This window comes from Acanthochromis polyacanthus, chromosome 19, assembly GCF_021347895.1.
Source record: "Acanthochromis polyacanthus isolate Apoly-LR-REF ecotype Palm Island chromosome 19, KAUST_Apoly_ChrSc, whole genome shotgun sequence".
Lineage (NCBI taxonomy): Eukaryota > Metazoa > Chordata > Actinopteri > Pomacentridae > Acanthochromis > Acanthochromis polyacanthus.
This window is the reverse complement of record NC_067131.1, coordinates 3,734,067-3,755,477: the sequence shown is the minus strand read 5'-3', so window position 1 is coordinate 3,755,477 and position 21,411 is coordinate 3,734,067. Positions and strand designations below refer to the sequence as shown.

The 21,411-nt window shown below is 45.2% G+C and overlaps 1 protein-coding gene across 4 annotated transcripts in view; it reads left to right on the top strand.

Annotated features, from left to right (window-relative positions):
• The window catches only part of srcap (Snf2-related CREBBP activator protein), a 47,813-nt gene extending 27,305 nt beyond the window's left edge, over positions 1-20,508 (top strand). For 3 of the 4 annotated variants that reach the window (XM_022194533.2, XM_022194532.2, XM_022194534.2), the window contains 15 exons: positions 764-915; positions 1,038-1,253; positions 1,979-2,143; positions 4,256-4,411; positions 5,990-6,313; positions 6,718-6,890; positions 8,302-8,615; positions 8,694-8,896; positions 9,280-9,449; positions 9,545-9,741; positions 10,647-10,761; positions 11,221-11,346; positions 12,326-12,502; positions 13,187-13,270; positions 14,546-20,508. In XM_022194533.2, the coding sequence (XP_022050225.2) occupies positions 764-915; positions 1,038-1,253; positions 1,979-2,143; positions 4,256-4,411; positions 5,990-6,313; positions 6,718-6,890; positions 8,302-8,615; positions 8,694-8,896; positions 9,280-9,449; positions 9,545-9,741; positions 10,647-10,761; positions 11,221-11,346; positions 12,326-12,502; positions 13,187-13,270; positions 14,546-19,051 (7,078 nt within the window). In that variant the 3' untranslated portion in view covers positions 19,052-20,508. The remainder of the gene's footprint in view (positions 1-763; positions 916-1,037; positions 1,254-1,978; positions 2,144-4,255; positions 4,412-5,989; positions 6,314-6,717; positions 6,891-8,301; positions 8,616-8,693; positions 8,897-9,279; positions 9,450-9,544; positions 9,742-10,646; positions 10,762-11,220; positions 11,347-12,325; positions 12,503-13,186; positions 13,271-14,545) is intronic. The other variant, XM_051939008.1, reaches the window with a different exon arrangement.
• Positions 20,509-21,411: the final 903 nt, after the last annotated feature.

Genomic DNA, 21,411 nt, shown 5'->3' with positions numbered 1-21,411 from the left:
ACCGGACAATCTGCCAGTAGATTTGATGTTGGTGTGAACATGTGGTCGTGTATCAGCCCTTTTTTCTAAAGTGTGAAGGTAGAATCTTCATTTAATTATTAATCCTAAAAAATGGGAGAATTTTGGAGAAGCTGAAGCAGGTGGGCATCAATCAGTGGGTAATGAACCAGGCTGTTGATGAATATAAAAGCAAATTCCTTCACAAGTCTGCAGCAAACCTTTTTCATGTATCTGCAGTCAGTCCACGGTTTGTGATGGTGTGGGACTCTGTATGCGCTGCAAGCCCCCTGATTTTGCCAGTGTCAGGAAAACAAATTATCCTCAAAACAAATGCTTCTTCTGAAGAGAGGCTGTGTGAGGAGATTCTCTGTTATCCAGACCTTTCTAATCTATCATTAAAAGTTCTCACTGAAGTAGCTGCTGCCGGACTTTGATTTGTATCCCAGATGCATTCTGTCGACGGTGCCCAAACACAGCGGGAAGTTTAAAACCTCCAGATACCCTTTGCTGTGTCTGCCCACTGTGCTCGACACACCTCAGGAGTAATCACTGACACGGCTGCTGCTTTATCCGCTATAGAGTGTGAAGCTACTGCAGGCTTTCAGAAAGATCCACAGGAGCCTTGTAGTGTGAGCAGAACCTCTGTGTGCTTTCTAAGTCCGCATTGATCAGCACACAGGGGAGCAGAAACCATCAATCTGCCTTAAGCTTTGTTTTATCACACCGCTATTACAATGTTTGATCCTTCATTTGCTCGCTTTAGGATGTTCCAGCCACCTCCTAAAGGTGATAATCGACCGGTGCTGCTGATGAACAAACCCACGTGCTCGGTTCCACCTGCTGCTCAGATCCCCAAGCCTCCTCCAGTCACTGAAGTGGCCTCAACTCCTCCACCTGCTCCTGTTGTTCAGCAAGGTAAGTGGAGGAGGAAAATTTCAACAAATATGAATTCAAGTGGCAGAAATATTTGAACATGTGTCCCAGAAAATGTGGATAATTAATTGTACATGTGTCCTGATGCTTCTTCTGTCCTTCAGTGGTGTGTTCAGTGGCACTCACACCTCCCACTCGCCCGTCTATGCATCCCACGGCTCAAACGGCAGTGCGATCCACCGCTCCCAAACCGGTGCTGACCGTTCGGCCTCCCGCTGCTCCCTGCACTGCCAGCATTCCTGCTCATCCCAGTCCAAACGCCAGTAGCGTCATGCCCCAGAGGGTTCTGCTCAGTCCAGATATGCAAGCTAGGCTGCCTTGTAAGTCCGCTGTTCTGTGTAGCGTTTGCAGGAGTGTTTTGATCGCGTTTTGAAGTGAGGACTCCCATTAATTTCTCCTGCAGAAAATGTTAGCTGAAGAAGAAATTGGCATGAAACTCTCCCAGTTCGGCCATCAGTTATCTTTTTTTTTCCTCAGGAAATAAAAAATACAGGCTTTTGTAATGAAATATTCAACGGATATCCAGTCGCTTAAAGGTAAAAATTCTCAGTTTCGTGAGCCGCGAACAGCAGGTGGAAGCTAAAGTTTGCAGAAATCTGAAAAGCCGTGGATCAGCTGCGGGCGAATTCACCGACTTTGGCGTCTTGAATTCGCTCGACTTAACACCTTTGGCTGTCCTTGTAGCTATGGCAACCGCAGAACAAAGCTCATGGGTGTTGTAGTACTGAAAACTGTCATCCACTTTAGGATTACCGGCAGAACATGATGCATCAGAAGGAAAAGCTTAAATAATTAAAACTGGTGTGCATAATATAAACCTGTAGGGTTGTTGTAATATACTAGGGGGATTGTGCTTCTGTGTTCAGTGAAAGTAGAAATATTTGTAGAAAAACAGATGCAGACAACCACAAATATCAAATAAGGAATAAAACATGTTATTTGTAACTCTGTTGTGATTAACTCATATTCAAATAGTGACTTAATTTGTAATAAAATGAATGTAATATTGTTTCTAACCCGCGTCTCTCTTGTTTTCTTTTCTTAGCTGGTGAGGTCGTGAGCATCGCCCAGCTCGCCTCCTTGGCAGGTCGACCGGTGTCGTCATGTCAGGGTAGTAAACCCGTCACCTTCCAGCTTCAGGGCAACAAACTGACTCTGTCTGGAGCTCAGATCCACCAAGTCCCAGCAGCTGCCCCTCGCCCAGTTCAAGGTTGGTGCTACAGACTTACCGAGGGTTGATTTCTGTGTTTACAAGTCTTATTTTTTCTTATAATAATAGTAGTTGTGTAAAAATAGTGAATCTTCTTCATACCTCTAATAGTGTCTTCCGTGCTTGACGACACACACGAGCATCTGTGAGCAAAATAAAAAGTTAACCTGAAGAATCAAGAAATAGTTCCTGTAACTTTCACTGTCAGAGTGTTTCTCTGGAGCAGGTTTACTGGTCAGTTAGTAGGCTATTATGCTCTCAACTCACCAAGTTCTCACTGGACAATCACCAGTGTTACTCTTCATCAGTAGCCCTCCAAAATTAATCTTTTTTTTTGTGGTTGAGCTTCATCAACCTAATGGAAACTCCTATGTCAAACGTGTTTAATGTTTGCTCAACATTTACTTTGAGTTTGGCTCCAAACTAACTGACACCATGTCAAAGAAATCAACAATGTGGCTGCATTTTGTTCAAACTCGTGGCCAAAAATCTGAGCGTACACTTTGCACACAGCAGTTTATGTATCGCAATTCAACAACCAACATGTAGATCATGTCTAAACCGCAGCGAGCTTGTCTGTGTTTTATTCCTCAGTAGTTAGAGTGCCTGTATAACCAGAGTGGCGACAACTGGGGATTTGACGCCATTTTGTTTCCATTCACTCAATATGGGACGCGCAGCGCGAAGTGCACATTCACGAAAACTAGCTATTTGTGGATTGCTTACTGATTTCAAGACATGTTTTGGACAAAATATTTTACTGGCTTGTTTTGTCTGAATGTCCAAGGTTGGATTATGGCCGTTTTTAGTGGAATATTTTCATCTGTGACTAATTATGAGCCTTCAAAGGTGAGTTGTGCTGTTTACGTTATTTGCTGTTTGTTGGACAAATGTGTTTATATTACCCGCTGTGGTAATCACATCTAAAAGTGGTTTATAGCGGCGGATTCATGAGAATCTAAGCTTTCCATCGGCGTATAATGTTTCTATCATCGAGTTTGCAGCTTCGGTAAATTTAGCAAAATACGTTTGCACATACGGGCCGCTTAAGTTTAACGGGGTAACCCGTATTTCATGCATCTCCATTCATGAAAATGGTCAAAGTCAAAATAACCACAACTGCCTAAAATCACATCAAACTTTTCTATCTGTCATTCACCCATACATCATAACATGAAAGTACATACGGGACTAACCTGGCACAAAAACCATGATGAAGTCGGTTTCCATCCCACTCTCCAGACTTTATTTTCCCACAGTTTCATTCTTTCACTACTCCTGGGAAATGTAAACATGTGTAATCCCTTCTCCGATCGATTTGTGCACCCAAAGGCACAACAGCCCGTCATTTTTCAGGTATTTAGGGAGCGAAAAAGACCTAGAATTACTCTCTGCGGTGTAAACAACGTTAAAAGGAAAACCCGGTGTTCATGAATTGGAAACAAAATGGCGCCCATAGATCACGTGACCAAAATTTTTTGGACCCGTCATGTCGCCACTCTGGTTATACAGGCACTCTATCTTGAGTTCTTGAGCTGGAGTTACCAGCTGCTACAGATCTGTTTTTGTAAATCACCATTTCAGTGTGAAATTAGAAGGTTTAAATTATTTGAAATGCAGCAAATCTAATAAACCTAGTGCAGTGTGATTGATTCAGGTAATGTGGAAATTCAAATTGCTTGACGAGTAAATACGATTTCAGTCGACCTAATATATAGTCTAAACTGGATCAGGATATGTCAGATGTTCTTTTGCCTCATTTGTACTTAACTGGTTTGAAGAGTACTAATTAAAGGAAATATTTGTCTCAAGGTCCTTGTAGAACCTAAGAACACCAAAGTAGCTCGAGTGCGTTACAATAAACATTTAATTATGTTATTATAATAATCATTGAAAACACAGATGATGTTACTTCTGCAAGAAAACAAAATAGACACTGTAAAATTATTTAATCTTTAAATCCTAGCACAGTAATGTTTGCCATAATTGTGTCATCTTTGGTTTGATTTATCAGATTTACACAAGTCTAATCTCTTCATGAGGACATGATTGCAGTCTTTGCAAACGATGACGTGTGATGGTGTGGTTACTGACCGATCACTCACTCTGCAGGTAATGTGATGCACCTGGTGTCCAGCGGGGTGCAGCATCACCTCATCAGCCAGCCCGCTCAGGTGTCTGTCCAGGGCACCGCCAACACACACCCTGCAAACACACCCTCCACTGCTGCTCCGGCAAACCGGCTGCCGAACAACGCCTCTGCTCAAGGTACGAAACCCTCCTCCTTACTTTCCCTTTCATCTTCAGCCTCTTTAACCGCAAAGAGGCTGCGCTTGAAATCAGTCACTAACCACTATGTAGGGCTGTCTGAATGCTAAGGTACAGTTATTACACCACATAGAGGGCACTCAAGGTATCCAACAATGCGTCGTGAAAAGCAGTGTACAGCCGATGGTCGCTAACCAAGAAATATGTCCCATCATGCACTGCTGAGAAGGAGAGCGTCAGAGGGACAAGGGAGCCAAGAGAGGATTGGCGGCTTTCCACAGATTTCTGATGGCCGTTGTAGATTGTATAGATTTATTTTCTATGGAATTTATCTTTTCCAGATGGATGGATGGATACTTTAATCATCCACGTGGGGAAATTCAGTATCCAGTAGCTCAAACATGTTACACACAATAGATAAAGGAACAATGTACAAAAGAGCACGCAATTGAGGTGCTGGTCGAAGAAACGGCGATATTGGCAGTTACAGAAATGTGCAAAAATCATTAGTATTTACAATAAGGTGCAAATTGGTGGCATTTATAATAAAATACGATGTTCTACTCCAATGTGCATGAGATAAATCCACGATTTATGGTGTGAAAATGCTAAAATTAAAAATAATAATTCAGAGTAATGGAGTAGGAATGAGATAAGATAAACTTTGTTGATCCCATAGGAGGGAAAGTTGACTGTTACAACAGCTCAAAAGACAGGTGTATAAGGGCAGTTTAGGATTATATCATCACAGAGCTATAAGACGGCTTTGTTTCCATTCTCTGGTTGTACGCCACCTTGGATTGTGTTACATTCATTAACTTTTTGTCCTTCATTACGGCTTCTAAGCGCAAGTCAGACTCTTCTGATGCTTGGAAGAATAGGAAAGCAGTCTCCATGGAAATGAAATTGGACAAAATAAAACGCTTGGAACAGGGCGAAACGCCAACGAACATCAATCAAGTTGTGAAAACAGGTCAACATATTTTAGCTAAATAACTACAAAACTTTGCTCCAGAATTACCCGCCGTTCTGGCGCTCTCTGCTGCTGACTGTCAACCAATCAGAGGTGAGCTAACTAAACGTGGCACGTTCACTGACATTAGGGAAATCTGTAACTGGACAATAAACGTTAAAACCTAAACATCAACAACATCAGTCTGTTTTTCTGTTATCTTTTTGTAAAGTTACTCCTTCACGCATGAAAGTCGTTGGTATTCAGGACTTTTCTGAAGAACTGATCGATAAAGTCATGCACGTAACGATTTGGTTTACATTTTCATCGGAATTCTGACGTATAGCGAGAATCGGCTTACATTGATCGGTAGGAACGGAATTCTGACGTAAATCGAGGACCCCTGTATACAAAAGATGAGATTGCAACAAATTATTGCACATAACGGTACAATTATTGCTACATTAGTAGCAGCGTCAGTAGAACGTGTACATAAAAGAGAAAAGATGCAGCAGTAAATGTGGTAGACCAGTGAGTTATAATACCTGACTGGATGATTTCAGACATGTCCAAAGTGTTTTCTGTGATTACCAACTGGAGATGGTTGTCCTGTGTTTTACTTCCAGTGCCCTCGTCTGTGGTGAGCAGCCCCGGCGTCGTGAAGATCGTCGTGCGTCAGTCAGCAGGCAAGGAAGGCGGGCCCGTGCCCACTCTGGCTGTGGCCCCTTCGCCTCGCGTTGCTCCTCAAGCATCCCCTTCCCTGCACCCCAACACAACCCCTGTCAGGAACACTGCTCCACTGCAAATTGCCCAGCGCACCCCCGGCCCTGCTACCGCCACCTACACCATAGCTCCTCCCAGAAACCCCAGCTCCACCCCGAACCAGCCCCAGCCCCCTCGCCCCGTCCTCAAAGTAGTTCAGCCTCCTCCGGCAAGCACAGAGCAGCCAGGTGAGAGGACGAGCTCGAGCTGTAGTCCATGACGCTGTGAGCGAGCATGCATGCCTGACACGCAGAGCTTTTGCAACTAAATCTGTAGGAGTTTATCCTCCCTACTGTCCTGCTTCATTTTTTCAAATCTGCTTCGATGTGTGCTGTGTCATATAAGACGAAATGTGCAGGGAAGCTTTGACGGTCACACAAAAGTATATCAAAGCCAGTTTAGCATATTTTAGGATTCCTTTCAGACATATTTTAAGCCATTAAAAAAATCTGTCAGATGCAGATTTTCCTCAAAGAAGCTAAATTAATGAGCCAGAGCTTAGAATGTGAGGAATAAGCTGCTTCAAAATGAATCATGTTACTTACAGCAGGCATGTTGTGCTTTGCTTTGCCTTTTCATCTCTCTTCTTCAGCTCCATCTCAGGTGACCTCCTCATCCTCTACGTCCAAGACTTCAGCAGCACCGCGGGACAACAGCAGCAGTCAAACACCAGCCCCCACAAAGTCAAAGCCCAGCCTGAGTGCAAAAGCCTGCCCTCCACCCAGGAGGATGCCTCGCCCGCCTCCACGCTCCCCTTTCTACATGGTAAGCAACGGACCTGCAGCGATTCATCAATTAGTCGTCAGCTAATTACATTAATCAGCAGCTGCTTTGATAATTGGTTAATCAGTTTTTGAGAAAAACAAATTCTCAAATGTGAATATTTTCTGGTTTCTTTCCTCCTCCTATGATGGTAAGCTGAATTTCTTTGGGTTGTGGACAAAGCAAAACATCTGAGGGAATTATCTTGAGCTTAGGGAAACACTGATTGACCTTTTTCACCATTTTCTGACATTTTATACCAAACAATTAATTGATGTATTTGACAGTGAAAGTAATGGTTAATTGCAGCCCCAGAAAGCAGGTTGTTTCTCACCACTATCATACCTCATTTCTCAATATTTAACACTTCTATAATCGATATTTGTATTTGAAATAACACTGTAAGCAGCTGCTTTAACCTTTGTGTTGTCCTGCGGGTCAAAATTGACCCGTTTTAAAGTTTGAAAATGTGGGGAAAAAAAATATTTTCACAGTGAAACTTCTGATGTCCACATTTTTGGGAAATCTTTGAATATTTTTTGGGTAAAAAAAGAAATATGAAAAATGTTTCTTGAGGACATTCACAAAAAATCAACAGATTTTGGTTGATTTTTATGTGAATGTTCTTAAAAGAAAATATCAGACGTTTTACTGATCTATATCTAACCATTTTAGATTTTTTTAGGATTTTTTTTGGAAGATTTTTACTAATTTTTGGAATATATTTACAGCAATTTTCTTGCCAAATTTGGGGGATTTTTTCAAATAAACTTTTAAGGAAAGATTTTGCAAATTTTCAGAAATTTGGGGAATTTTTTTGCAGAATTCTTGGATTTTCTCAGACAAGGAAACAATATTTTTTGATAACCTTAAATGAAGACAACAGGAGGGTTAAGTAATGAGGCAACAGAGACTTCTAACTCTGTGTGCAGCCTTGGATTCATGAAGTCATACATTGAATTTTAGATTTTTTTAACTGTCCAGCTACAATTTGATTGCTCTTGTTGGTTTTACAGCATCAATTTTTGGCTGTTTACAGCAGAAAAGCTATTAAAAAAACGAAAGCATCAAACAGCAGACCGATAGTTTGTTCGCAGCTGGTGAACAACATAGTGGAGCTTTTATCCGGAGCTGGTAAAGCTCAAATACAGAAATAAAACATATAATTGGTCTGCATTCAGCAGGTGGCCACAGACACGACTACAGATGAATGCTGCTCTGTGTATATGAGAAACTGCTTGTCATATTACCTTTAAAGTTCTGTTTACTGCTTGTTTCCACTGCCCCCATGTGGCCAAAACAACTACAGATGTTTATGCAATTATTTACGATATAAATTCACACAATTACTGCCCTGTTCGCCGCTTGTGTTCCACCTCTTCACCTGTCTTTCTACATCCCTCTACCTCAACAGTCATGGCTGGCAGATGGCCACAAACAGCAGCGTGACAGCCGGCTGGACTTCATCCTTCGAGTCAACGAGCTCCACTGTGGGGCAAAACCCGTGTACGGTCGGGAGGTGTTGGACTTCCTGACTTTTCTGCCCGGCCCTCGTCCGTCGCCGGCCGCCCTGAACTCTCAGCCGGGCTGGAGCCGCTCGGGTCACGGCAGCTGTCTGTACGCACAGCAGCAAAACAAACAGGACTACTGGTTTCAGAGCCACGCCGTCAGAGAGGCCATCCACAGCATAGAGGGGCGGCTGGAGCTGCTCACTGATATCATAGACAGGTAGATAACCAGTTTCCCTGATGATGCAGGAGCCTTAGCTGAAGGAAAAGACTCACGAGCTTTCTTCTTGTCGTTTAGGTTTACATTTGTGATTCCCCCAGTGGAGGCTCCTCCCATCTCGATGCACTGCTGCCACCCTCCTCCCTCTCTGAGCCACAAGCAGGCCGTCTTCTCCTCCATGTTGTCTACACAAGTCGTACCGCTCACCGGCAGCCTCCACCGCATCCAGTGTTACATGAGGACCCAGTTCCCCGACCTGAGGCTCATACAGTACGATTGTGGTGAGTGGTCAAGATGCTTTTTTACTACATGAAGTTCTGTAACAGTTTAACATCCAACATAAGGGATCAGACCTGCAGATTTTGCTCACAGTACCACGTTAAAGTGCTCCTACCTTGTTTCGCTTTGTTGATTTGTCCTTGAATTCAGTTTATTTTAAGTTGCATATTTATTTGTGAATCTGTAGAACATCTTCTGGCCCTAAGTGACTAAAATGAGCGGGTATAATGTGATAAATTATACGGTTAAAGTCCAAATCCTTTACTTTTTCATCACTCTCACGCTATCCTCATAACACTTCTATATTATGTGCTTCTCTGGTTTATTTTTCTGTTCCTGTGTGAGTTGATTTTCCTAAATAATTTCTGTACCTGGTCGTGTGCAGGTAAGCTTCAGACTCTCCACACTTTGCTGCGAAAGCTGAAGACAGGAGGCCACCGGGTGCTGATCTTCACTCAGATGACGCGCATGTTGGATGTGCTGGAGCAGTTCCTCAACTACCACGGACACATCTACCTCCGTCTGGACGGCAGCACCCGAGTGGAGCAGAGACAGGTCGGCCCTGACAGCATTTCTCTTCCTGAGCAAAGGCGGCTCTGCTCTGCCGTCTCTGATGCTTACTCTGAACACCTTCGTTCCTTCTCCCTCAGGCCCTCATGGAGCGCTTCAACGCAGACCGTCGCATCTTCTGCTTCATTTTGTCGACTCGCAGCGGAGGCGTCGGGGTGAATCTGACCGGAGCCGACACCGTTGTGTTCTACGACAGCGACTGGAACCCCACCATGGACGCCCAGGCTCAGGACCGCTGCCATCGTATCGGCCAGACCCGAGATGTTCACATCTACAGGTGACGCTTTTTTGATAACTTTGTCACAAAATCCGAATGCACTCGTTCAAACGTTTGGGGTCACTTAGAAATGTCGTCATTTTTGAAAGAAAAGCGTTTTTTTTTTCAATGAAGATAACATTAAATGAATGATAAATCCAGTATAGACATTGTTAATGTGGTAAATGACTGTTCTAGCTGGAAATGTTTAATGGAATATCTCCATAGGGGTACAGAGGAACATTTCCAGCAATAAAAAACAAAAGGGGGCTACCTTTTTGTTCTGGGATAATCTGAAGTGCTTCCAAATGTTCCAAACGTCACACACTTTTCCCAAGCAGCCCATGAATGAGAGAAGCCAAAAACAGCTGATGTTGTGACGCTGCAATTAGATCGTGATACCGAAGAAAACCATCAGTTACAATTAAACTAGACGAGCCCTCAGTAGATGGCAGAACCACGCCCATGCATGCAATATGCCAGAAATGTGTTAAGTGACCCCTGTGACCTTGACCTTGATCTGCTGACCTCTAACTCCACAACTGAGCAGGGGACCTTAGACCGATCGTCAGTGCCAAGTTTGATTATCCTGACTTCAGCACTTGCAGAGATATCTGACCGGACATACACACACGCATACATACTTACCCAGCCAGCCAGGCAGATACTGAAGCGAATGCAGTAACCCCGCTGACGTACACGTCAGGCGTGGTTAATAATGCATTTAAGAAGAATCTGAATATGTGCATTGATGTCGACGCTTTCTGGGTCAACGTCAAACCTTAATGTGTTCCATTTGTTTCCATTTAAAGCAAAGAAAAATGACAAATTGTCACATTTGTTTTGCGATTTTCTGCTTGAAATGATCAAAACAGCTGCTGGAAATGCGCTTTGAACAACCTACGCGATTTTCTGTTCCTCTTCAGGCTGATCAGCGAGCGCACAGTGGAGGAGAACATTTTAAAGAAAGCCAACCAGAAGAGGATGCTGGGAGATATGGCGATAGAAGGAGGAAACTTCACCACCGCCTTCTTCAAACAGGTGTTTTATTTACAGTTTGTGGCATAAATGTACTTCAACGGACCATATTAGCTTCTCTGTTCTTTCTAAGTGGCCTCTTTAAAGTCTCTTTTTCTGGCTTACTAATCACGCGCTGATGAATCATTGGGCTTATCCAGACACAAACATGTGGGTGAGTCCTTGGTGACTGAGCTGCCTGACTGACTGCAGTCTCTGGTACCACATGAAGAAATGCCATTTCATTGCAGAAGCACAAGCCAGCCTCTCTTTCCCTTTACTTAAATATGGTCAGATGTGTCTTTTATATTCATGCCACTTGTGCTTTTTGAAGGACGCTGACATGGCGACATTTTCGTCTTTTTGAGTTTATTGCGGTAATAATGGCAACAGGCAGTTGAAGTACCTTTTTATTTCCTTTATTCATTATAAAATCGCCCTGCTTGTGCTAAATGTGTCGCTGATCGTCGCTTTGCTCCTCAGCAAACCATCCGAGAGCTGTTTGACGTGAACGACGGGGAGAAGAGAGAGGTGGCGGTGGAGCTGTCGGTGCCTCAAGCTGAGGAGGAGGAAGGTGTAAACAAACAGAGCACCACTATTCTGGAACAGGTTAGATTCATGCTTATTTACCACCTAACTGTTGGTAATTAACAAAAAGGAAACATGCTTTTTGCCGCACCATCAGATATAAACTGAATAATCTCCTAATGCGCACTGCACCTCAAAAACTCAAAATCCTACCAAGTCTGTTTGTTTTATTTTTGGTCAAAATGTCTCATCCCACTTGTTTTAAGGCAAATTCACTTAACAAGTGACATTTCAGCAAGATGGAGAGACTCGTTCTTAAGAGAAGAATAGAAGTTTTACTGATAGATATGGAATCACTTTAGATATTTTTAAGATTTTTTTTGGAAGATTTTTACTCCTTTTTTTCAAAATATTTACAAGAAATTTCTTGCCAAATTTGGGGGATTTTTAAAAATAAAATTTCAAGGAATTATTGGAATTTTTTCCTGAAGGTTTTGCAAATTTTCAAAAATTTGGGGATTTTTTTTTTTTTGCTGAATTTTTGGATTTTTTTTTTCAGACAAGGAAACTTTATTTTTTGGTGCCCGTAAATGAAGACAACGGGAGGGTTAAGACAATGCATCTTAAATGTCTGAAGTCGAATAATCTTGAAATTATCTTTTTTTTTTGTTGAATTTTACAAGAAAATTCAAAATAAGTTTAATACATCTCAAATTAGGAGGTTACATGAAAATAAAAATATATTTTTGAGTGTAAAACTGCAATTATTGTTTTGTTTAGCATATCTGGCTTATTTTAAGACACCTAAGCTTGACAATCCTAGAAACCCAGAGCTTAAAATAAGTTTTCCCAGCTCGTTTTAAGATCTCAATATTCTAAATATCATATCTTATTTCAAGCCATTTTTCATTTGTTCCATTGGCAGATTTTTTCACTTATTTCAAAGTAAAAGTTCCTTGAAATAAGGTGGGGTTTTTTTTCCTTGTTTTGAGAGGGGCATTTTTTCCAGTGTACTGCATAAAGGTTTTGTATGACTTTTGTATTGGTTGCCGTTCTGCAGGCGCTGTGCCGTGCCGAGGATGAGGAGGACATCGTCGCAGCCTCGCAGGCCAAAGCAGAGCAGGTGGCCGAACTGGCGGAGTTCAACGAGAACATACCGCTGGACGACGGAGGGGAGCAGGAGGAGGTGGAGGAGCTCTCCAAAGCCGAGCAGGAAATCGCTGCTCTGGTGGAGCAGGTGGGTAAAACTGCAGCTCTGTACCTGAAGGCTGGGTTACGCTTTCTGCACGAACGAGCCGTGCAGAAACGAGCAAGCATAAAACAGACTCGACAGATTCGTTGTTGAAGTCCAGGGTGACATCTGTTTGTCTGTGTAATATAATTTCGATATGAACAGAAACGGTGCGATTTTGGGCCAGAATCGTGGCCATATCTTTGGTCTTGGCTCTAAATCGGGGGTCCCGCGTCGCACTGTGAGACGGGCTCAGGGACGGCTGTTGTCATGGCGACCAAAGACGACAAGCTGCCATAAAATTCTGTCATAAATTTGGGGTGATCGTCTCACAGCGCGACTGCTGCTGCGATGTACGCCAGCTAGCTAACCAATAGAAATGCAGGATGAAATGGCGCCACACTGGAGCGAAACCCTAACGGATTATTTGCAGCAAAACGCATCAAAACAAGTACGTGGCTGTCGACTCTCGTACATCGTAGGCTGCGATCCAGCTGCGTTTTCGTCGTCAGTCTGCTCAGAGCAAATGTCACGTCGTGCCCAAAGATTTTCAGCATGTCGTACAGCGTAGCAAACTATTAACTTATAAGATTATTAAAATCACACCGTGTGTAGAAGCCTTGAGGATCAGCTGAATTACACAGTTTGTTTCCACTCACTGAAAACGCCACATTCTCTGCTTACCTCTAGCTCACTCCCATTGAACGCTACGCCATGAACTTCCTGGAGGCCTCATTGGAAGATGTATGCAAAGAAGAGCTGAAGCAGGCTGAGGTAAGGCCGCACGTTCACCTTTGCTTTGTGTTATTTGCCTCATCAGCTCAGCTTGCTCAAAGAACAGTGAATTAAAAGGATCAGGACTGCAACGATGGGTTATCTGATATTTGTAGTTATTTGATCCATAAAATGTCTCATAATAGTGAAACAGCTCCGAGTTCTTCAGATAGTGTCTGATCAACAAACCAAAACCTAAAGATATTCAGTATTAGACTCAGCCGTCACATTATTGTCTGTTAATTCTCTCCTTTACACTTCTAAATGCTCTCTGGGGCATTTCGGTTTTGGCTGACGTGTTTATTCAACTTTACTTTCATGGACACGGTTCTTTTACAATTAGGAATTGTGGAATTTGACGTTGGTAATTTCCAGGTTTGATAAGTGTCAAAAGAGAGCATTGAAAGTTTTTTCTGATTACGTTCCTTATTCTGTTTCCTAAATATGAGCTTTAGAGTTTCAAAGAATGAATGAAAACCACCAACAACATTATCGGCATTATTGTTGTTAGCCGTAGTATCTTTGAAAGGCGCACACGTATAGCATCACAAATGGTCAAATATTAAACTTGTCTTGTTATGCAGTGATCAGGAAAGCAAATAGATACGACAGTAATCTATACTGTATGAGGAAACCATACCTTTATGACAGCATTCATCATCGTTTCCATGAACACAGTGATGACACAAGGCTGCACAGACGCTGAAAATAAAGTCAACTCATTTATGTTCTTATTGTTAAAGAGCAATAATATTCTTTTCTTGCACTGTTTCTTGTATTTGCTGCTGTAACATTGAAAATTTACCCGCTGCGGGATCAAAAACGGTTTAATCTATCTATTTATCTATCTATAAAACTATTTATTCAATATTTTAAGGGGGAAAGAAATCAAATAAAGGCAGAATTGACCCTCTTTGGACAGAGATGTTGCAGCTTTAGTGCAACGCTGCTTTGATTGATTTGTCTGAGCTGCAGCACCACAGTCAGAATGCAGCCGCTTGATTTTAAAACTACACAATAAGCATCAAGCTATTAGTACTTAGTTGCTGAATTTAATCTAAAAAATCTATGTAGAATTCTGGAAGTTTGAGTCTGAAGTGTGTAGGATTGGTCATTAAAACTGGAACCCTAAAGCGTATTTAAAAGGATAACAATCTACTACTACTTTAACTTAACCCAAATGAAGAAAAACATTAAGACGGTCTGAACGTTTTGTAACACTGAACTTCCATAGCTGCATAAATGTAATAAACCATTCTGCTTGTGTGTGTTCAGGAGCAAGTTGAAGCTGCCAGGAAGGGTCTGGACCAGGCCAAGGAGGAAGGCCTCAAGCTCCACGCTTCATCGGATGACGATGAGGACGACTTTTTGACGGCACCAGCTTCTGCAGAGCCTGCTCAGCCAGCTCCGGCCCGTCGTGGTCGTAAGCCCAAGGACAAGACGGTGGCCTCGACGAGGACCAGCGGCCGACTTCGTGGAGCTTCGCCTGAAACGGAGCCGGAGCCCACGACCCCTAGAGAAGTGCCTGAAAGACTCCGCTTCGGTCTGAGAGGACGAGGAGCTGCCAAAGACGCTGCTACTGTGTCGACCACCCCGTCCCGCTCAGACCATCCCAGAACCTCCTCATCAAACAAGCTTCAGGATTCCTCCAAATCCTCCAAAGCGTCGTCTCCCGCCAGAGATCACCAGACGGTCAAAACCAGAACTCAGCCGAACCGCTCCCATCCCAGTCCAGTGCCTTCCCCTCCCACCAGCTCCCCTCCTGGAGGGAAACACCAGAGTTCTGGGGAGGCTGACGACAAGACCTCCAAAGCAGGCAGAGAGGAGAAGGATGGGGAGAATGAGAGGAGAGTTTCTGAGCCGTTGGTTGAGTCCAGCTGCCCAGCGGAGCATCAGACAAAAGAAGAAGACAACAAGGACCACAGCGCCATGTCTCCTCCCTCCACCAGCTCCCGGTCGCCTCGTAAGCGTCAGTCAGCAGACGACGAAGTCCTGCGGGGCCTAGTTGAAGATTCACCTTCAGCCAAAGTCCTGCGGAAGCTCCCAGGCCGGCTGGTCACAGTGGTGGAGGAGAAGGAGCCGAGAAGGAGGAGGCGGCGAGGAAGCGGCACTGGAGGTGGAGGTTCTTCAGAGGAGGCAGCCGTGGAGGAGAACGCTGCTGGATTCGTTGACGAATCAAACAAAGACACTGCATCACCGGGTCCTGATGGAAAACCTAAAGTGACTGTTACCAAATCCCCTCAGGAGCAAGACTCCACCCCACCTCCAGCTGTGCAGCCACAGCCTGTCAGAGGTTATCCTCCTTATTCTCCACCCCATCTGTCCCCTGACATGCCGGTGCTGAGAAACCTTCCTGTGCGACGCCGGCTGGAAACTGAATCTCGAATGGCTGCTCAGCTGGGAGAGCAGCTGCTGGGCAGAGGAAGAGGAGGGAACCAGTCCAAGAAAACCGACACGCCGCCGAGCAAAGACGCAGAGTCCAGCATGAATTCACTTGGAACTCCGTTGAAAAGAAAAAGGGGCCGGCCCCCTAAGACTCCCCCTAGAATATCTGAGACTGACAACACAACAACAACAACAACAACAACAACAACGACTCCTTCACCACAGCCCACCTCACCGAGTGAGGAAGGGAACCCTCCTCTGTCCCCAAAACGGAAAAGAGGTCGTCCTCCTAAAGACTTTGTCACCGCTGCAGACGCTGTTGGTGAAGAACAGAGCTCTGATGTATCTGCTGCATCAAAAACTGATATTAGCACAGAGGCAGCAGACGCATCGGAGACTCCTGCTGCTGTTTTCAACACAAGTCTGGACTCGGAGTCCACCAAAGCTGAGGAAACGGACACTAAGACTGAAGTTTCAGCTCCTGCAGCAAAGACAAACCAAGACTCCACATCAGTATCAGCTTCAGACCCGGTAGCCTCACCTTTACCTGTGGCTGTTGCTACCGAGGTTGTTAGTTCAGCTCCTGCTACAGACACGACGTCCTCCGTCAGTCTGTCCACATGTGCCACTACTCCAGTCGCTGCCACAGCTCCGTCACCGCCTGCCAGCACCGTGTCCTCCACCGCTGCGGGTGAGAAACCAGCGCTCGTGGTTTTTGCAGCTTCCGAGGCTGCCGTCGAGCCAAACTCTTCACCACCGGCGCCCGTGAGAACAACAAGACCAGACTCTGCCAAAACCACCACAGTTGCCACACCAGTTGCTTCCTCTCCACCCAGCGTGTCGCCTGCAGCTCCACCATCAACAGACCCAATCGCAATAGCAGCAACTGGAGCATCGAAAGCAGCCAGTGATGCACCAGCAGTCACCACTACAGTGAAATCACTCACAACAACTGCTGCTGTAAAGGCCACGCCGCAAGTCTCTGCTGCAGCTGCTTCAGCCTCCACCCCACCTGCCCCTCAGAAGCTTCCGGCAGCTTCGCCAATCCCAGCTACAGCTTCACCAAAACCAACCTTTACGGCTGCATCGCCTCCACTACAAACAGTCCAATCTAGCTTAACAGCTCCAGATCAAACACGTATTTCAAACTCAAGCCCGACCACGTCTGACGCAGCTTCTACAACACCCCCAGTAACAAATGTTGCACCACGTACTGTAAATACACCTCCACCTTCTTCACCCAAAGCAAGGACTGATGTCACAACTAGCAAAACTCCAACCTCACCAACAACGACGGACATTCATGTGTCTGGACAGGTTCAGACATCTACCGAGTCTATCAAGTCTTCAGCGACCTCCCCTTCACCTCCGACTACATCTGCTGCAGCAACTCCATCACCACAACCAGAGGAAGTTAAAATACCACCACCTGTACCTGCAGCACCTTCCAAAGCACACACTTCCCCTTCTTCTGTCCCTACAACAGCTGCAGAAAAGACTGTTAAGACCCCAGTATCAGCCTCCATAGAGCCCACACCAGCTCCAACAACTAAATCACCCCCAGAATCCTCCGCTGCCACCACAACTACACAACTATCCACTATTACCGTAGCAACAGTCGCAGCATCCACCGCTGCTCCTGCGTCCGTCGCACAAAGCAGCGCAGTCATTTCCCCACAAACCTCTGCAGCCACATCTGCTCCCACATCTGGTGCTTTACCTGAGAAGCAGCCCGTAGAGCCGACGCAGGAGGAGTCTGAAAGTGAGCCGGACAGGCCGACGGAAATGGAAGTAGATGCTGTGGAGGCCGAAGCAAAGAATAGCAAAGAGAAGGATGGTAAAAAGCGGGACGTCTCCAAGTCTCAGCCTAAAAGAAGAAAAGCGGAGCGTTCCTCTGAGAGCAAATCCAGCGAGTCGGGAAGGGACAGAGGAAGAGAGGCGAAGACTCAAACCAATCCTCAGAAAGAAGAAGCTAAGCCACAAACTGAGGAGAAAAGTACAGAAGATCAGAAAACTCCCAATCAGAGAAGGTCCCTCAGTCGGCAGAGCAGCCAGGAGTCGACGCGCTCCTCCTCGCCATCATCTGGCTGCTCTACGTCCACGCTGACCCGCCACGCTCATCACAAGAGGACGTATGAGAACAGACATCCTGCCAAGAGGAGGCGGATGGACGTCACCTCAGAGGCCGGGACAGAGGAGAAAAAGGAAGAGGGTGGGGGGAAGGAGGAAGGAGGTGAGACGGAGGTCAGCGCTGCCGTCTCTAGAAGGAGGCGCTCCAGGTCTCCCTCCTCGTCCTCCGACTCTGACAGCAGCAGCGGCAGGAAGGAGCACCGGCTGACTCGCTCAGCCAAGCGCAAGCTGCAAGACGAGGAGACAGAAAAAGGCAGCAAGGAAAGGAAAGGAACGAAACTTTCACGCAGCTCAGATAGAAACTCCTCGAACAACGCCAACGCTTCCACAGGAGGAGAGTCGGGCAGCGACACGTCTTCTGTTCGGCTCACCAGAAAGTCTGCGGGATCTCAGCCTCCACAGGAAAGCAAACCGCAGACCAACAGCGCTCCCCCGCTGCCTCCTGAGCCAGAAGTTCTGGGGAAAAGATGCTCGGCGCTCAACGCAGCCGCCAAGCTTCTGGCGATGAAAGGCAGAGTGGACACACCGGGTCACACCACCCGCAGAGACTCAGGAGCTAAAGCTGCCGGGACTTCCACCGCCTCCCCTTCTGACAAAAACCAAAAGCCTAAAAGTAGAAGTGTACCAGCCTCTCCCCAGACCAACTCTGTACCTCTCACCAATAACAAAAACGGTGGCAGCAAACCTGTAACGCCCAATCAGACGAGCCGCCCTGCGTCCCGCTCCACCAGACAGTGTCCCGGTTCTCTGGTTCCACCTCTAGAGGACGAGTACAAGAGGTCCAGACCGGAGGACAAAGACAGGGGCAGAAGGAAGCCATCGAGGGCAAAGGAAGGCGAAGGAGAGGCTCAGTCTACGTCGCGTGGCCACAGCGCCTGCAGCAGCATGAGCAGCGACGGCGAGGGCGACGGCGGCGGACGCAGCAGCCGGAGCCGCAGCAGCAGCAACAGCAGCCAGCGGACCCACAGCATCAGCTCTCAGAACACGGAGCGCCGAGGGTCCCGGTCACGCGCCGCCTCCTCCGGCAGCGAACGCAGCTCCGAGCGGGCCAAGAGTCGGGACACAAAAGAGAAGCAGCAAAGGGAGAGCCGGAAGGACAGCAGGAGGTCTCAGAAGCTGCCGCAGGAAGTGACGAGCAGCTCGGGGACTGAGGGGACGCCGGACCGGGTGCTGAGGAGCGTCGCGGCACTCGCGGCGGTTCAGGCCCGGTCACCGGCCGCCAGCACCCGCTCCTCCTCCAGTCAGCAACGTCACAACAAGACATGATCGCAGTGCCAAAGGGAAAAGCCAGAGTGTTGCCGAGCATGTCACGACCTCCTGCTTTGTCTGCACTCCGAGGGAAGCAAGGGAACTGAGTGCTGCACAAGCCAGGGACCTCCCTGCCTCTCGGGCCCTCTCCCTTTCTAACTGGAGCTGGTCCCCTCGCCAGCTCACACATTGACGCTGGGGGAAGGCTCAGGGATGCTTGACTGACAGTAAAAAATAAAGTGGCGCCGTTGTCGTGCGTCCGTAGACAGACAGAGAGGCAGAGCGGTGGAGAAATCCATCGCTGGGACTTGAAGGAGCAAAAGGTAAAAAAAAAAAGGCGAGTTGTTGGTTCACATTATGTACTGTAATCATTAAAGACTGGAACACTCAGAGCCTCTGTGTTAAGATGGGATTATACAGCGCCCTCTGTTGGGGTTATACATGAAAAGTCATTTGTGTGACATTTAAATCTTTCGAGTGACCAGTTGTATTGTAAGTTGGAGGTTTTAGAAAGCCTGGGTTTTGACAGATTTCGTCAGCTGTCCTGACTATCGTTTCTTTGTAGTCAGTTGATAAGTTATGCATATTTTATTATTTCTTCCGGGGTATTAGGAAGAGAACAGATCTGTCAATGTGATCTTTGCTGCACTATGCTGGAGCTTGTCTTTGCTTGGGCCCCTTTTTGTTTTTCCCACGTCGATTTCTGTTCGTTTGGATTCAGATCCAGCCTTGCATATCTCATTTGCACATCTGACAACGTGGCCCTCGGCTCTGAGTACATTGTGGTGTGGTGAAGCGTTTTGTACGTCAACTTAATTAATTGGTACTTGGCGATGTATCTCTACGGAAATGTATTAATTGAAGTCGCAAATTGTCTGGAAGGCGTTTTGCTTTACACCACAAATCCATTGTTTTTTTTTCTCTCCCCAAAGGCAGTTACAGTCGTCGTGTATTTATGCTGTGAGGGCGAGTTAGTGAAATTTAAAGAGTGCCTCTTTGGCCAAATGGTTTTGAACCTCAGATTGCCTTGTGAGGGGTGTCGAGCTTCTCTTGTTTAAAGAAACAAAAAAAGCCAAACAAACTTTAAAAAAAAAAAAAAAGGAAAAACACACAACTCCCCTGCAAAACATTCAGAAAAGCATCAGTGCTACCAAATTAATGTTTATTTTCACTTGGGATTTTGTCACCATCACTTCATTGCTCTTGGTTCATGTAATAAGAAAAAAAATACTTGGACGAAACATGTGAATAAAATTACTGGTACAGTTCCAGATGACTGTAAATTGTCGATTTCCTTTCGGACTCGTTGAGCAGCGGTGACACCTGGCGGGGGACGGACGGCTAGTTTATGGTGATGGTCTTACTTTCTGATTTGTCTCTCTTTATTTGTTGCATTCCTTTTGATCCCTTGTAATTCCACATTGTTTTACTTGAAAATTAAGACAATTACAGTTGAATAAAAAGACCAAAAATTAGTTGACATTTTTCATTGTGTTGAAGGTTTGTTTTGCTTCATCAGTGAGCTGCTTCCACGGCGAGAGAAAACGCAGAACACGTACGTTTTTTTTCACCGCGACATGAAGTTCTGCACCTCTGCGGGAAGTTTACAAACATGGCCAGAAGCAGAGAGAGTTCACAAATCTCTTTCTTGCCGTTTGACAAAAGTATGTTAGGAATCATACAAGAAAAAGCAAAGATGAACTGAACAAAAATTAAGAAAAAAAGTGGAGTCGGCACGTACACTTTTCCAAGTGTCAACAGACGTTACCGATGCGAAAAATATGAATCTATTTAGTTTAAATATTCAGAAAGACGTTTCACCATCGATGAATTCTGTTTTATTTCCCTGTAAATCTCCCTCGTCGTCTCCTTTGTGCTGTCTTGTTCAGCTGAGTAGTTCCTGAGTCAATTTTTTTTACAGAATCTGGTGCAAAATGTTTATTTTTGGAAGCAGATTTAAGCGGTTTAGATGAAATATCCCAAATTTAACCTTTGATCCAGTTCATTTTCGTGACGGAACAGCAACTCATGAGCAGTTCAAGGACGGTTGGTAAGTTGGAAATCTGACAATTCTGTTTTTATGATGTCTTGCTGTGATAAATGTTTTCATTTTTGCATTTTCTTTAACCCATCTGTTGTCTTCGTTTACAGGCACTAAAAATATTGTTTAATTGTCTCAAAAAATCCCCAAATTTCTCAAAATTTGCAAAACCTTCAGGTATAAAATTCCAGTAATTCCTTAAAAGTTTCCCTTAAAAGTTTGATTTAAAAAAATCCCCCAAACTTTAACAAGAAAATTTTTGTAAATATTTTCAAAAAAAAATAGTAAGTCTTGCAAAAAAATCCTAGAAATATCTAAAGTGATTAGATATGAGTTA